The sequence below is a fragment of the Cetorhinus maximus genome, chromosome 23, assembly GCF_964194155.1.
Source record: "Cetorhinus maximus chromosome 23, sCetMax3.hap1.1, whole genome shotgun sequence".
Classification (NCBI taxonomy): Eukaryota; Metazoa; Chordata; class Chondrichthyes; order Lamniformes; family Cetorhinidae; genus Cetorhinus; species Cetorhinus maximus.
The window spans coordinates 22,103,825-22,118,947 of record NC_135901.1 but is presented as its reverse complement, the minus strand read 5'-3'; the positions used below and the strand labels follow the sequence as shown (position 1 = coordinate 22,118,947).

Sequence of the window (15,123 nt, the reverse complement as noted above, 5' to 3'; positions counted from 1 at the left end):
AAGCGTGATTTTGAACATCCAGTCATTTGTCATTTTAATTCTCCGTCCCACTCCTGGTCTAACCTCTCTGTCCTTGATCCCCTACATCGTTCTAATGAAGCTGAATTGAAGCTTAAGAACAGAATCTCTTCTGTCGATCAGGCACTTTGCAACTTCAACAATTTCAGATCAGAACCGTCATTCCTATTTTTCAGACAGTAGGTGTTGATAATGGTTCTTCGGTTACAATTGATAGCTAGACCTGTATTTTGTTCCCCTCTTGTCCCATTAGTTTATTTATTTGTCTCAGTATCAACCATTTTTCCTTGCAGAATCATCGATTTTGTTACTTAATCGCTTCATTTAACAATCCTATCACAAAACAATTGGTTCTTTCCTCCTCTCTTTTCCCTTACTCTCTACTGGTTCTGTGTACATCTAAGTGTTTTTTTCTTTCTTTCTGTCTGTCAATCTAACAATCCTATGGAATGTTGAAGTGTATCTGTACCTTTCAGTGTCTACCCCACTCTCTATCACAATCTTTCTCTCTGTATATCTGCATCTGTCTCTTTCGCACCCACAATCTCTCTGCCTCTCTCTTTTCCCTCTTTTGCTCTTTGTTCCCTCTATTCATTCGCTATCTGAGCACAACCAAGTTTCACTGGACTGATTCCTGAGATGAGACTGTTTTCATTGGAGGAGAGATTAAGCGAAATGAGTCTGTTTTCTCTGGAGTTTAGAATAATGAGAGGTGATCTCATTGAAAAGACTGAAATTCTGACACAGTTTGACAGTGTTCATGCTCAGAGGCTGTTTTCTCCCTGGTTGGAGCATCTAGAACGGGGCTCACATTCTCCAGATAATGTGTCAGTCATTTAGGAGGGAGGTGAGGAGACATTTCTTCACTCAAAGTGTTGTGAATCTTTGGAATTCTCTGTCGCAGATGCCCGTGGATGCTCAGTTGCTTCTTTAATATTCATTCATGGGATATGGACTTCGCTGGATAGACCAGCTTTTATTGCTCATCCCTAATTGATCTTGAAAAGGTAGTGGTCAGCTGCCTTCTTGAACCGTTGCAGTCCCTGAGGTGTAGGTAAATCCATAGTGCTGTTCGGAAGGGAGCTGCAGGATTTTGACCCAGTGACAGGGAAGGAACGGTGATATATTTTCATGTCAGGATGGTGACTGACTTGGAGCGGAAATTCCAGGTGGTGGTATTCCCATCTACTGCCCTTGCCCTTCCAGATGCTGGCAGTCGTGGGTTTTGAAGGTGCTGTCGAAGGAGGCTTGGTGAGTTCCTGCAGTGCATCTTACAGATGGCACATGCTGCTGCTATTGTGCCTTGATGGTGGAGGGAGTGAATGTTTGTGGATGGGGCTTCAATCGAGCAGTTGCTTGCTCTTGGATGGTGTCAAGCTTCTTGAGTGTTGTGGGAGCTGCACTCATCCAGGCAAGTGGGGGGTATTCCATCACACTCCTGACTTGTGCCTTGTAGATGGTGGAGAAGCTTTTGGGGAGTCAGGAGTCGAAGAGCTCCTAGCCTCTGACCTGCTCTTATAGCCATAGTATTAATATGGCTAGTCCAGTTCAGTTTCTGGACGATGGTAACCCCCAGGATATTGATAGTGGAGGATTCAGTGATGGTAATTCCATTGAACGTCAAGGGATGAAGGTTGGATTCTCTCTTGTTGCAGATGGTCATTTCTTTGCACTTGTGTGGCGCAAATGTTACTTACCACTTATCAGCCCAAGCATAGATATTGTCAAGCTCTTGCTGCATTTGGACATGGACTACTTCAGTATCTGAGGGGTCGTAAGTGGTGCTGAACATTGTGTAATCATCAGCGAACATCCCCACTTCTCACCCTATGATGGAAGGAAGGTCATTGATGAAGCAGCTGAAGATGTTTGGGCTGACGACATTACCCTGAGGAACTCCTGCAGTGATGTCCTGGAACTGAGATGACGGACTTATAACAATCACAACCATCTTCCTTTGTGCTAGGTATGACCCCAACCAGCCGAGAGTTTTCCCCCTGATTCCTATTGACTTCAGTTTTGCTCGGGCTCCTTGATGCCACGCTCTGTCAAATGCAGCCTTGATGTCAAGGGCAGTCACTCTCACCTCACCTCTGGAGTTCAGCTTTTTTGTCCATGTTTGGACTAAGGCTGCAATGAGGTCAGGAGCTCAGTGACTCTGGCGGAACCCAACCTGACCGTCAGTGAGCAGGTTATTGCTAAGCAAGTGCCGCTTGATAGTACTTTTGATGACTCCTTCCATCACGTTACCAATGATCAAGTGTAGACTGATGGGGCCGTGTTGGATTTGCCCTGATTTTTGTCTACAGGATATACCCGGACAATTTTCCACTTTTCCGGGTAGATGCCAGTGTTGTAGCCGTTCTGCAACAGCTTGTTTTGGGGCACAGCAAGTTCTGGGGCACAAGTCGTCAGAACTATTGCCAGAATATTGTCACAGCCCATAGCCTTTGCAGTATCCAGTGGCTCCAACCATTTCTTGATATCACGTGGAGTGAATCAAATTTGCTGAAGGCTAGCATCTGTGATGCTGGGGACCTCCAGAGGAGGCCGAGATAGATCACCCACTCAACACTTCTGGCTGAAGATTGTTGCAAATGCTTCAGCCTTATCTTTTACGCTAATGTGCTGAGCTCCCTCATCATTGAGGACGGGGAAATTTGTGGATCCTTTTCCAGTGAGCTGTTTAATTGTCCACCACCATTCACGACTGGATTTGGCAGGACTGCAGAGCTTGGATCTGTTTCATTGATTGTGGCATCACTTAGCCCTGTCTATCACTTGCTGCTTATGCTGTTTGGCACGCAAGTAGTCCTGTATTATAGCTTCACCAGGTTGACACCTCATTTTTAGATATGGCTGGTACTGCTCCTGCACTGTTCATTGAACCAGGGTTGATGCCCTGGCTTGATGGTAATGGTAGCGTGGGGGATGTGCCGCGCCATGAGGTTACAGATTGTGGTTGAGTACAATTTTGCTGCTGTTGATGGCCCACAGCGCCTCGTGGATGCCCAGTCTTGAGTTGCTAGATCTGTTCAAAATCTATCCCACTTAGCACAGTGATAGTGCCACACACCACAATGGGGGGTATCCTCAATGCAAAGGTGGGACTTCGTCTCCACAATGACTGTGCGGTGATCACTCCTACCATGGACAGATGCATCTGCGACAGGCAGATTGATGAGGATGAGGTCAAGTATATTTTTTCTCTCTTGTTGGTTCCCTCACCACCTGTCGCAGACCCAGTCGAGCAGCTATGTCCTTGAGGACTTGTCCCATTCGGTCAGTAGTGACACTTCCAAGCCACTCTTGGTGATGGACATTGAAGTCCCCCACCCAGAGTACATTCTGCACCTTTGTCACCCTCAGTGCTTCCTCCAAGTGGTGTTCAACATGGAGGAGCACTCATTCATCAGCTGTTAGCGGGGCAGCGGGCGGGGAGGTGGTGGGGTTGGTGGGCCAGTATCTGGTAATCAGCAGGAGGTTTCCTTGCCCATGTTTGACCTGATGCCATGGGTTTTGGGCTCCCAAGGCAACTCCCTCCTGACTGTACACCGCTGTGCTGCCACCTCTGCTGGGTCTGTCCTGCCGGTGGGACCACATACTCAGGGATGGTGACGGTGGTGTCTGAGACATTATCTGTAAGGTACGATTCCATGAGTATGACTATGTCAGGCTGTGGCTGCACTAGTCTGTGAGTCAGTTCTCCCAATTCTGGCACTAGCTCCCACCTATTATTAAGGAGGTCGACAGGCCTGCCTTTGCCATTGTCATTTCCGGTGCCTAGGTCGATGCTGGGTGGTCCAACCGGTTTCATTCCTTTTAGACTTTTTAGTGGTTTGATGCAACTGAGTGGCCATTTCTGAGGGCATTTAAGAGTCAATCACATTGATTCTGGAGTCACATGTAGACCAGACCCGGTAAGGACAGCAGATTTCCTTCCGGACATTAGTGAACCAGATGGGTTTTTACAATAATCGACAATGGTTTCATGATTATCCTTAGACTTTTAATTTCAGATATTTATTGAATTCAAATTCAAACCAGGGCCCCTGGGCATTTCCCTGGGTTTCTGGATTACTTGTCCAGTGACAATGCCACTACGCCATCATTCCTCATGTCAGGTATTCAGGGTGCAGATGGATAGATTGTTCTACTTTTAAATTTTCCGATGGCAGGGAAAAGATGATGGAAATGGCAGGAATGGGATGGGCAGAATTCCCTGGTTTCTCTATAATCATTCTATGATTTTATATGAACAGCATGAGGGGCCAAGCATGTGCTGTACTCATGGCTGAGTGGTTAAGGTGATGGTTTTGAAATCCATTGGGTAGGTGGGCCAGTATCTGGTAATCAGCAGAAGTTTCCTTGCCCATGTTTGACCTGATGCCATGGGTTTTGGGCTCCTAAGGCTCCTTCCTCCCGACTGTATACGACGGTGCCACCACCTCTGCTGGGTCTGTCCTGCTGGTGGGGAAGAACATACCCAGGGATGGTGATGGTGGTGTCTGGGACATTATCTGTAAGGTATGATTCCATGTGGCGGGTTTGAATCCGACTGACTGTGCTTCTTATTATTCCAAATGCCTGTAGAATTACTGATCAGTTAAATGGAATAAGAACCTTCCCGATCTGATTCCAAATCTCATGTGAAATGACAAGAATTTGCTCAGTGTGGTGATGTCACAGGAGTTGAAGAAGGTGTATCTTTCTGTGATGGGCTGTAAGAAGATCAAATGACTGTGAAGGTGGCAGAAGTGGGGATGGAAATGAAACAATTCACAGAATCACAGAATCTCTCAGTTCAGAGATACCTTTGGCCTTTGGCCCATCGAGTGTGCACCAACACGTGAGAAACACCTGACCTACTGACCTAATCCCATTTACCAGCACTTGGCCTAGAAAGTTAAAGCGCAGAAAGAGGCCATTCGGCCCAGTGTGCTGCTTTGAAAGAGCAGTTGCGATTGGTTGACCAGGAGTGATATTTGTCCCCGTTTAAACAGTTTAAGCGAATTAAAATCTGGCCCATTTCCACCCACAGGTAGACTGAGTCATCATTTCTTCCTTCAGTTCATTTCTCATGTCTTGGAAAATATCACAGCCCTTCCCTTTTGTCCTCTCACTCCCTCCCTCCACCTCCACACTTGTTTTCCACCTGCTGCATCTCTGACTTTTCCAGCTCTGATGAAGAATCACCCAGCTGGAAGATTCACTCTGTTTCTCACCCCACAGGGACAGCAATAAGTGGTTTCATTTCATAAGGAATTCCTGTTAATGGTGACAGTCTTCACAGCTCCAAGAAAGAGTGTTTCCCTGGCCAGGAATCAAACTCAGGCCATGGGTGACCTGATGGAAGTCTTTAAGATTATGAAGGGGTTCAAAAATCCAGTAAAGATTTCATGAGAAACCTCTTTACCCAGAGAATGTGGAAATCCTTACCACAGCGAGTGGTTGAGGTGAACAGCATGAATACATTTAAGGGGAAGCCAGATACATATATGAGGGAGAAAGGAATAGAAGGATATGCTGATGGGAGAGATGAAGGGGGGTGGGTGGAGGCTCATGTGGGGCATAAATACTGACATAGACCAATTGAGCCGACTGGCCTGACCCTGTGTTGTAGAGTCAATGGAACAGAGACAAATGTATTCATTTTAGATCTGCCTATAGTGGTAGGAAAAACACTAATTACTACCCAGGATAAAATAAATGTACTTCATCAGCTTTTGTGGATCATTTCAGTGGAAATGTGCCCTCCCAGGCTCAAAGAGCATCAGCCCACTGGAAGCAAAGTTGTGAGACTGGCCAATCCAGCAGAAAGAAACCCTCCGACCCTCCCACTTCACCAACTGTCAGAATGAACATGGTTCAGTCCAGGATATGATAACAGCAGCAATAACAGCAGAATCCAACCTCTGTAATCACTTGTGAACTCACTGGTGCCTCAGCAGGCAAGATGAATGAGTGAATCTCTTCCCACACACAGAGCAGGTGAATGGCTTCTCTCCAGTGTGAATGCGCTGGTGGACTGTCAGACTTGCAGCACTTTTGAACCCACTCCCACAGTCAAAACATTTAAAGGGTCTCTCATTGGTGTGAGTGACATGGTCTGTCAGCAGGCTGGATGTCTGAGTGAATCGTTTCCCCCACTTGGTGCAAGTGAGTGGTCTCTCCCCAATGTGAACTCGCTGGTGTGTTTGCAGGTGAGATGAATCACTGAATCCCTTCCCACAGTCAGAGCAGCTGAAACGGCCTCTCCCCAGTGTGAACTCACTGGTGCAGTCACAGGCTCGAAGAATCACTGAATCCCTTCCCACAGTCAGAGCAGGCGAATGGTCTCTCCCCAGTGTGAACTCGCTGGTGCATAAGCAGGGCGGATGAATGACTGAACCCCTTCCCACACTTAGAGAATATGAATAGCCATTCCCTGGTGTGAAATCACTGGTGTGTCCGTAAGTGGGATGAATGAATAAATTCCCCCCCCACACAGAGCAGGTGAATGGTCTCTCCCCAGTGTGACTGCATAGATAAATCTCCAGTTTAGATGAGGATCTGAATCCTCTGCCACACTCAGAGGAGGTGAACGGTCTCTCCCCAGTGTGACTATGTCGATGAGCTTCCAACTCTGAAGGGGATCTGAATCCTTTCCCACAGTTCCCACAGTTTCTCCATGGTGCAGGTGTCCTTGTGTCTCTCCAGGTTCCACACTCAGCTGAAGCCTTGCCCCCACACAGAACACTGGTGCAGTCTCTCCACGCTGTGAATTGTGTGATTTTCTTTCAAGTGCATAACTCGTTAAAGTTCTTTCCACAATCAGTGCACTGGAACACGCCAGTGTGTGTGTCTCAGTGCTTTCCCAGTCACACTAATATTTAAAACCTTTTGAAGCAGACAGAACAGGCAAATATTTCTCCTTCTAGATTCAACGTTGATTATATTCAGGTCCCAATCAATCAATCAGATCTTCATATGACATTTGGATTGAGATTTCTATCTGCAAATCCTCCCCTTCTAATAGCCTGTGTTTACAAAAGTCAGCATTGTCAGTACCGGACAGAAATTCAGAACAGCCAATTCTAGTTTCTAAGGAAAATTCTTTCCTCTCTCATTCCCCAAAATCATCCCAGACACACACTCTCCATTCTCACTTTGCTGTACTGAATATTTACTCTCCCAATTCTCCTGAAGCAGCAGCAGGTTAATCCCAGATATGGATGGATTTTCTTATGAGGAGAGGTTGAGTAGGTTGGGCCTGTACTCATTGGAATTTGGAAGAATGAGACACAGCCTTATTGAAGCATATAAGATTCTTAAGGGGCTTGACAGGGTAGATGCTGAGAGGTTGTTTCCCCTTGTTGGAGAGTCTAGGATCAGAGGGCACAACCTCAAAGTAAATGGTTGCCCATTTAGGACAGAGATGAGGAGGAATTTCTTCTCTCAGAGGGTAGTCTGTGGAATTCTTTACCACAGAGGGCTGTACAGGCTGGTTTGTTAAGTATATTCAAGGCTGAGAATGTGCGAGGTTACAGGGGAATGGGGCTACACGGAATGGTCTTTCAGAGAGCCAGTGCTGACTTGATGGGGTGAATGGCCTCTTTCTGCACTGTGAAGATACTGTGACAGCGAGCAGTCATAATCTAGGACTCTGCCTATGATAACGGTGGAAGCAAAGACAAATAATTTCAAAATTAAATTGGGTGCATTCAGAGAGAGAGGAGCAGCACCAGAGCACCAGCAGCTTTGCTAGGCAGTAATGAAAAGGTTTCCAAACTCAAAAACAAAAATAGCTGGAAAAACTCAGCAGGTCTGACAACATCTGTGGAGAGGAACACAGTCAACGTTTCGAGTCCGTATGACTCTTCTGATGTTTCAGATTTCCAGCATCCGCAGTATTTTGCTTTTATCTTGGGTTTACAAACTCTTTGTCCAACCTCAGCATTCAGACAATAGAGGAAGCTCCGTGGAGCCATTGGCACAAAGCCCGCGCCCTGATTGGTTGGATGATCAGAATCCTTCCGGTTCACCAGTGCGAATTACACCGCCTCCGCCCCGCCTGAAGACAATATGGAAGCGGAACCCGAGCCCACGTGGGGGCGGGAGAGACTTTGACCTATAGACGCGCTGAGCTGTTGTCCAATCCTCAATATTTTGCTTCTGTAACCAGTCATATTGCTCCCAATGTGACACCGCGTGCTGGGGACGAACCACTGAGTCATTGTCAAAAAATAAAAAATAAAAAATGTTTTATCTGTGTTTTATCTCTGTTTTTATCACTGAGTCATTGTGACGTCCACAACGCAACACTGCCGAAACCAGCAAGTCGGCCAGGCGCGCGGACACGGTAGCCCCGCCCCCGCCCATTGTCACCCTCCCCTCCTCCCCCTACACCTTTTCGAGCCGAGGTTTCCAGGCAACCGGCTGACGGCAGGAAGCGCCGGAAGACCGGAAGGACTATTGTCCTCCAGCCAATCAGAGCGCCTGCTTTGTGTGAATGAAGATTGAGCTTCTCACAGTCTGAAACTTCCTCCTGTGTTCAACATCCGTGAGTAAAACACTTTCTTTTCTCCCTCTTTCCATTTCTTTTCTAATTCTGGGTTTAAATTGTTGATTTGTAGGAACTGAAGGGAAAGGAAGTGAATCCAGGGAGGGTGCAGACTCTGGAAAGGTTGGCCTAGGCCTCTTTCACTCTCTTAAAGACATTGACATCCTTTGCCCCCTCAGCTTGACACATTTATTTGTCTGGCTAAAAGGATGGTCTCTTTTCTAATGTTCACAATTAAAGGGGTGGTTTCCCCATGGGATGGCTGACAGTTAAGGGGACAGTAAATTAATGTAGGACAAAGATATATCTAGTGTTGTTATATGGGACATATTAGACATTTTAATTCTGATTCCCTAATAATGTACATTTATTATTATTTTTATTCTTGTAATGTGTTTCTAGTCATATAAATGGACTAAAATGTATGTAATATACAACAATAACTATATGTACACATTTTACATCAGAATTGGGAGGGTGTGTAATAGGTTCTGCAGAATGAGAATGGAGGGAGAATGTGTAGGGTGGAGATTGATAGCTTTTGGGAATAGACAGAGGATAGAATTTTCCTTAGGAGATAGAATTGTCTGTTCAGAATGTCTATCCTGTACTGACAGTGACGACTTTTGTATACTCCCTTTACAGGATAGTAGAAGGGGAGGATTTGCAGATGGAAATCTCAAATCAAGCATCATTTCAAGATCTGACAGAGCAACTCGTTTCATCAGGACCTGAACACCACCGGTCTTTGAATCCAGGAGGAGAAATATTTGTCTGTTCTGTCTGCTTTAAAAGATTTAAACATCGTGTGACTGCCAAAGCAGTGAGACACACACACCCAAGTGAGAGTGTTCCAGTGTACAACTGTGGAAAGAATTTTAACCAGTTACACAGTCTGAAAAAACCACCACTAGTCACAATGGGATGAGACCATACAGGTGTTTTGTGAGTGGACGAGGCTTCAACTGATCATCAAACTGGGAGAGACACAAGGGCACCAGCACCATGGAGAAACCGTAGAATTGTGGGGACTGTGGAAAAGGATTCAACTTCCCATATCAACTGGAAACTCATTGACGCAGTCACACTGGGGAGAGGCCATTCACCTGCTCTGAGTGTGGGAAGGGATTCACTCATTCATCCTCCCTTCAGACACACCAGCGAGTTCACACCGGAGAGAGGCCATTCACCTGCTCCGTGTGTGGGAAGGGATTCACTAGTTCATCCCACCTACAGACGCATAAGCGAGTTCACACTGGGGAGAGGCCGTTTACCTGCCCTGAGTGTGTAAAAGGATTCAGTGATTCATCCAACCTGCTAATGCACCAGCGAGTCCACACTGGGGAGAGGTGATTCACCTGCTCTGACTGTGGGAAGAGTTTCACTCAGTTATCCCATCTGCAGTCACATCAGCGAGTTCACACCAGGGAGAGACCATTTACCTGCTCTGAGTGTGGGAAGGGATTCAGTGATTCATCAAACCTGCTGAGGCACCAGCGAGTTCACACTGGGGAGAAACCATTCACCTGCTCCAAGTGTGGGAAGGGGTTCACTGATTCATCTAACCTCCTGTTGCACCAGAGAGTTCACAGTGGGGAGAGACCGTTCACCTGCTCTACATGTGGGAAGGGATTCAGTGATTCATCCAACCTGCTGATGCACCAACGAATTCACACCGGGGAGAGACCATTCACCTGCTCCATATGTGGGAAGGGATTTAGTTGGTCATCCCACCTGCTGATGCACCAGCGAATTCACACCGGGGAGAGGCCGTTCACCTGCCCTGAGTGTGGGAAGGGATTCAGTGATTCATCCCATCTGCTGACACACCAGCGACTTCACACTGGGGAGAGACCGTTCACCTGCTCGGAGTGTGGGAAGAGATTCCCTGATTCGTCCAATCTGCAGAAACACCAGCGAGTTCACACTGGGGAGAGGCCGTTCACCTGCTCTGAGTGTGAGAAGGGATTCACTCAGTTATCCCACCTGCTGACACACCGGCACGTTCACACTGGGGAGAGGCCATTCAGCTGCTATGAGTGTGGGAAGAGATTCAGTAATTTATCCAACCTGCGGACACACCAGAGGGTTCACACCGAGGAGAGGCCATTCACTTGCTCAGAGTGTGGAAAGGCATTCACTCGGTCATCACAGTTGATGCGACACCAGGGAGTTCACAAGTGATTACAGGGGTTGGATTCTGCTGTTATTGCTGCTGTTAATCACACCCAGGAATGAACCATGTTCATTCTAACAGTTGGTGAAGTGGGATGGTTGAAGGGTTTCTTTCTGCTGGACTGGCCAGTCTGTCAACTTTGCTTCCAGGGGACTGATGCTCTTTGAGCCTGGGAGGGCACATTTCCACTGAAATGATCCACTAAAGCTGATGAAAGACACATATTTTGTCCTGGGTAGTAAATTGTGTTTTTCCTACCGCTACAGATAAATCACAAATAAATACATTTGTTTCTGTTCCATTGAGTCTACAGCATGGGGCCAGGCCAGTCGGCTCAATTAGTCTATGTCAGTATTTATGCTCCACATGAGCCTCCGCTTCATCTCCCACCATCAGCATATCCTTCTATTCCTTTCTCCCTCATTTATGTATCTAGCTTCCCCTGAAATGTATTCATGCTGTTCAGCTCAACCACTCCCTGTGGTATTGAGTTCCACATTCTCACCACTCACTGTGGAAAGAGGTTTATCATGAAATCACTATTGGATTATTGAATCCCTTCAGAACCTTAAAGACTTCCATCTGGTTACCCTTCCTTCAGTCTTCTCTTTTCTAGAGAAAAACCTTTCGTGAGGGTTAAATGCTCTCAGTTCTGGGATTATTCTTGTGAACCTTTGTTGCCCCTTCTCCAGTGCCTCTATTTCCTTTTTCTAAATGGAGATCACAAATGTTGACAGTCCTCCCAGTGTAGTCTAACCATGGTTCTAAACAAGTTGAACATAACTTCCTTGCTTTTCATTTCTGTCCCTGATAAAGAACCCTAAATATGGGCTCAAAATGTAAGGAAAGATGTGTAGTTCTTAGAGAGGGTGCAGCGGCGATTTACAAGAATGGCACCAGAGATGAGGGAGTTCAGTTTCTTGGAGAGAGTGGAGTAACTGAAATTTCTCTCTTTAGATTAGTCATTAGGGCAGAGAAAAGGAGGCCATTAGACCCATCGAGTCCATTCTGGCTCTCCTTAGAGCAAATCAGTCAGACCCATTGCCCCGTTCTATCCCCAAATTTCCTTTTGAAATCATTCCATCATCCCTGCTTCTACCACCCTTACCGAAAGTGGGATCCACATCATTACCACTCGCTTTCAATGCACATGAGGCTCACAGAAGGAGGCCATTCAGCCATCATGCGCATGCAGCCCTTTGAAAGAACTACCCTATTAATCCCATCATCCTGTAATTTTCTTTTCCTTTCAAGACTCTATCCAGTTCCCTTTTGAAAGACAGAGTTGAATCTGCTTCCTGCGCCATTTGCAGGCATCGGATTGCAAATCACAACTAGTCGCTGTGTTTTAAACCAAATAACCACGATGCTGTGAGTTTGGATTTTCACAGAGCATTCGAGATGGTGTCAAAAACCAGGTTATTACACAAAATTAAGGCTTAACCTTTATCAATTATTTTGATGTGGGGACCAAATATAATATATCCAAATTTGTGGAGAATTAGAAAAAAAATTGCACTTCTTTAGCACCTCTCACGACCAAAGAAAGTCATGCAAACATATGAATTGGCAGCAGCTGTGGCCACTCGGCCCCTTGAGACTGCTCCGCCATTCAATAAAATCATGGCTGATCTGATTTTAACCTAATCTCCACATTCCTGCCTACCCCCAATAACCTTTCACCCTCTTGCTTATCAAGAATCTATTTAGCTCTGCCTTCATCCTGAAGCCTTTTACAGCCAATGAAGAACTTTTTAAGTGTTGTTAATGTTGTAATGCAGGAAACTATATGTAGGCCGGGGTAGTCCAATTTAGTTTCAAAAATCAATCACTTTCATAATATATTCATTGTTATAAGTAACAAGGCCAAGGAAGTCATTTTAAACTGGAACATGGGTTTCTTGCAGTCTCCTCACATTCTGTAACTTCTTAATTACAAAATCAATATATACTTAATGAATTTCAGTAGTGAACCTTGATTAAGTAATCGTTAATGAATTGATGTAATAGATAACTATATTGTAAAGGCTGGATCTTTGTTTTCAAAATTAACACTGTATAAACCGAAATGTTTCCTGAGGCTGCAGACCCAATAGAAATTCTTTATACAAAGTAATTCTTTTCCAATTTTGATAAGCTACAGGACATCATATTCTGCCAAAGTCCATCTCAAGAATAAGGCTCATTATTCAATCCGGTCATGATGAGTAAATAAGAATGCTATTCTATCTTGTATTCACAATATCTGTCAATTAAATATTACTGTATTCATTAGCTAGCAGTCAGCAACAGATGATTAAATAAGTCATGAGCCTTAATTGAGTTTCAATTAATGAATCAATAATGAATCAATTATTATAGTAAAAGACCAGAGGATAAAAGTAAATGTTCCAAGGTCTTCCTTGCTAGCCAAGTACTGAAGATTCCCGAGACCAAGTTCCAAGCAAATTACTGTCAAACAAGGAGCCAGACTCCAGAAGCTGAATTGCACAAGAATTACTGTCAAAGAAGAAGCCAGAGAGGGTTACGCTTCTACGGACTGATCACCCACATGATGTTGTAAAAGTCAATGTCTTAAAATTGTTAAGTAAACCTTTTTCTTTTAATAAACTTCATTTTAAATTTCCTATCCAGAGAATCCTGCCTTTGCCTCAATTGGTTAAAGTCTTGTCTGAACCAAAGTGAATTCATTAAAGGGCAAGCTGGGGGTGGATAAAATCAATTAAGTTACAGATATCAAGATCAGGTAACATAAATTTTAAACCTTGCATTTCTATAGCATCTTTCACGAACACAGGACATCCCAAAGCGCTTTACAGCCAATGAATATTTCTGAAGTGTAGTCTGAGAATGTGTAGAATTCTGCCTTTGCCTTAATTGGTTAAAGTCTTGTCTGAACCAAAGTGAATTCATTAAAGGGCAAGATGCGGGTGGGTGAAATCATTTAAGTTGCAGATAACAAGATCAGGTAATATAAATCTTAAATTTAAAAACTTATATTTATATAGTGTCTTTCATGACCACATCCCAAAGCGCTTTTCAGCCAATGAAGTACTTTTGAAGTGTAGTCACTGTTGTAATGAAGGAAAGGCAGTCAATTTACACACAGCAAGATCCCAGCAATGTGATAACGAGCTGATGATCTGTTTTTAGTGATGTTGATTGATAAATATTGGCCAGGACACTGGGGATAACTCCCCTGCTCTTCTTCAAAATAGTGGCCGTGAAAACTTCAAAGTCTGCTCAAGGCAGCAGACGAGGGCCTTGGGGCAACATCTCATCCATAAGACAGCGGTTCCAACAGTGCAGCACTCCCTCAGTGCTGCCACTTGGAATGGCGGATGTGATTTTTGTTCTCAGGTCCCTGAACTGGGACTTGAACGAACAACCTTCTGACTCAGAGATGGGACTGCGATCCATTTGGTCACAGCTGACACTATAGACCAGACAACGTTAGAAAGGGAAAGTTATCCTTTGCCTCTAGTGGCTAAATCTAAAAATAAAAACCCCATATAAACAGCAAGTATTTGGTGGACAAATAAGAACATAAGAACTCAGAGCAGGAGTAGGCAATTCAGCCCCTCCAGCCTGCCCCGCCATTTAATACGATCATGGCCGATCTCATTTCGGCCTCAACTCCAATTTCCTGCCCTCTCCCCATAACCTTTCAACCCGTTACTAATTAAAAATCTGTCTATCTCCTCAAATTTATTCAGCGTCCCGGCATCCACTGCACTCTGAGGTAGTGAGTTCCACAGATTCACAACCCTTTGAGAAAAGTAATTCCTCCTCATCTGTGATTTAAATCTGCCAACCCTTAGCCTAAAACTATGACCTCTTGTTCTAGAATGCCCCATAAGGGGAAACATTCACTCCACGTCTACTTTGTCTATCCCCTTTAGCATCTTATATACCTCAATTAGATCTCCTCTCATCCTTCTAAACTCTAGCGAGTATAGACCTAAACTGCTCAATCTCTCCTCATAAGATGTTGAAGTGTTGGTTCAGAACCACAAATTTTGGCTTCACATTTGAGACTGCCACATTTCTGTCTCTTTATTGTTCATATCAATGCCAGTCAGAAGACAGAGCTTAGGGCTGAATGTGGCTGAAAATAAAGGGGCCTGCAGCCCAATTGGGAAACTGCTAGGTGCATTGTGCTAATCGAGAGACAGGAAGGTGCTGGAGGACTGATTGGGAAATGGACCTCCAATGAATTGGGGCATGAGAGGGGGAAACTGGCACCTGTGGTGACATGACCCCTGAGGTTCAGTGTCCCTGTGTCCAAAGTGGGGGAGTCAAGACAACAGGGTACAGAATAGCCAAAGTGAAACCATTTGAGTCCAGAACATTGTGCACATCCTTTTGCTCTGGTTGCCTTTGATCC

The 15,123-nt window shown here is 45.1% G+C and overlaps 1 protein-coding gene across 1 annotated transcript in view; it reads left to right on the top strand.

The window, feature by feature from the left end:
* Positions 1 to 10,966, top strand: part of LOC144696918 (uncharacterized) — a 52,154-nt gene extending 41,188 nt beyond the window's left edge. Inside the window, 1 exon segment of the mRNA XM_078568636.1 lies at positions 9,643 to 10,966. Within this exon segment, the coding sequence (XP_078424762.1) occupies positions 9,643 to 10,744 (1,102 nt within the window). The 3' untranslated portion in view covers positions 10,745 to 10,966.
* Positions 10,967 to 15,123: the final 4,157 nt, after the last annotated feature.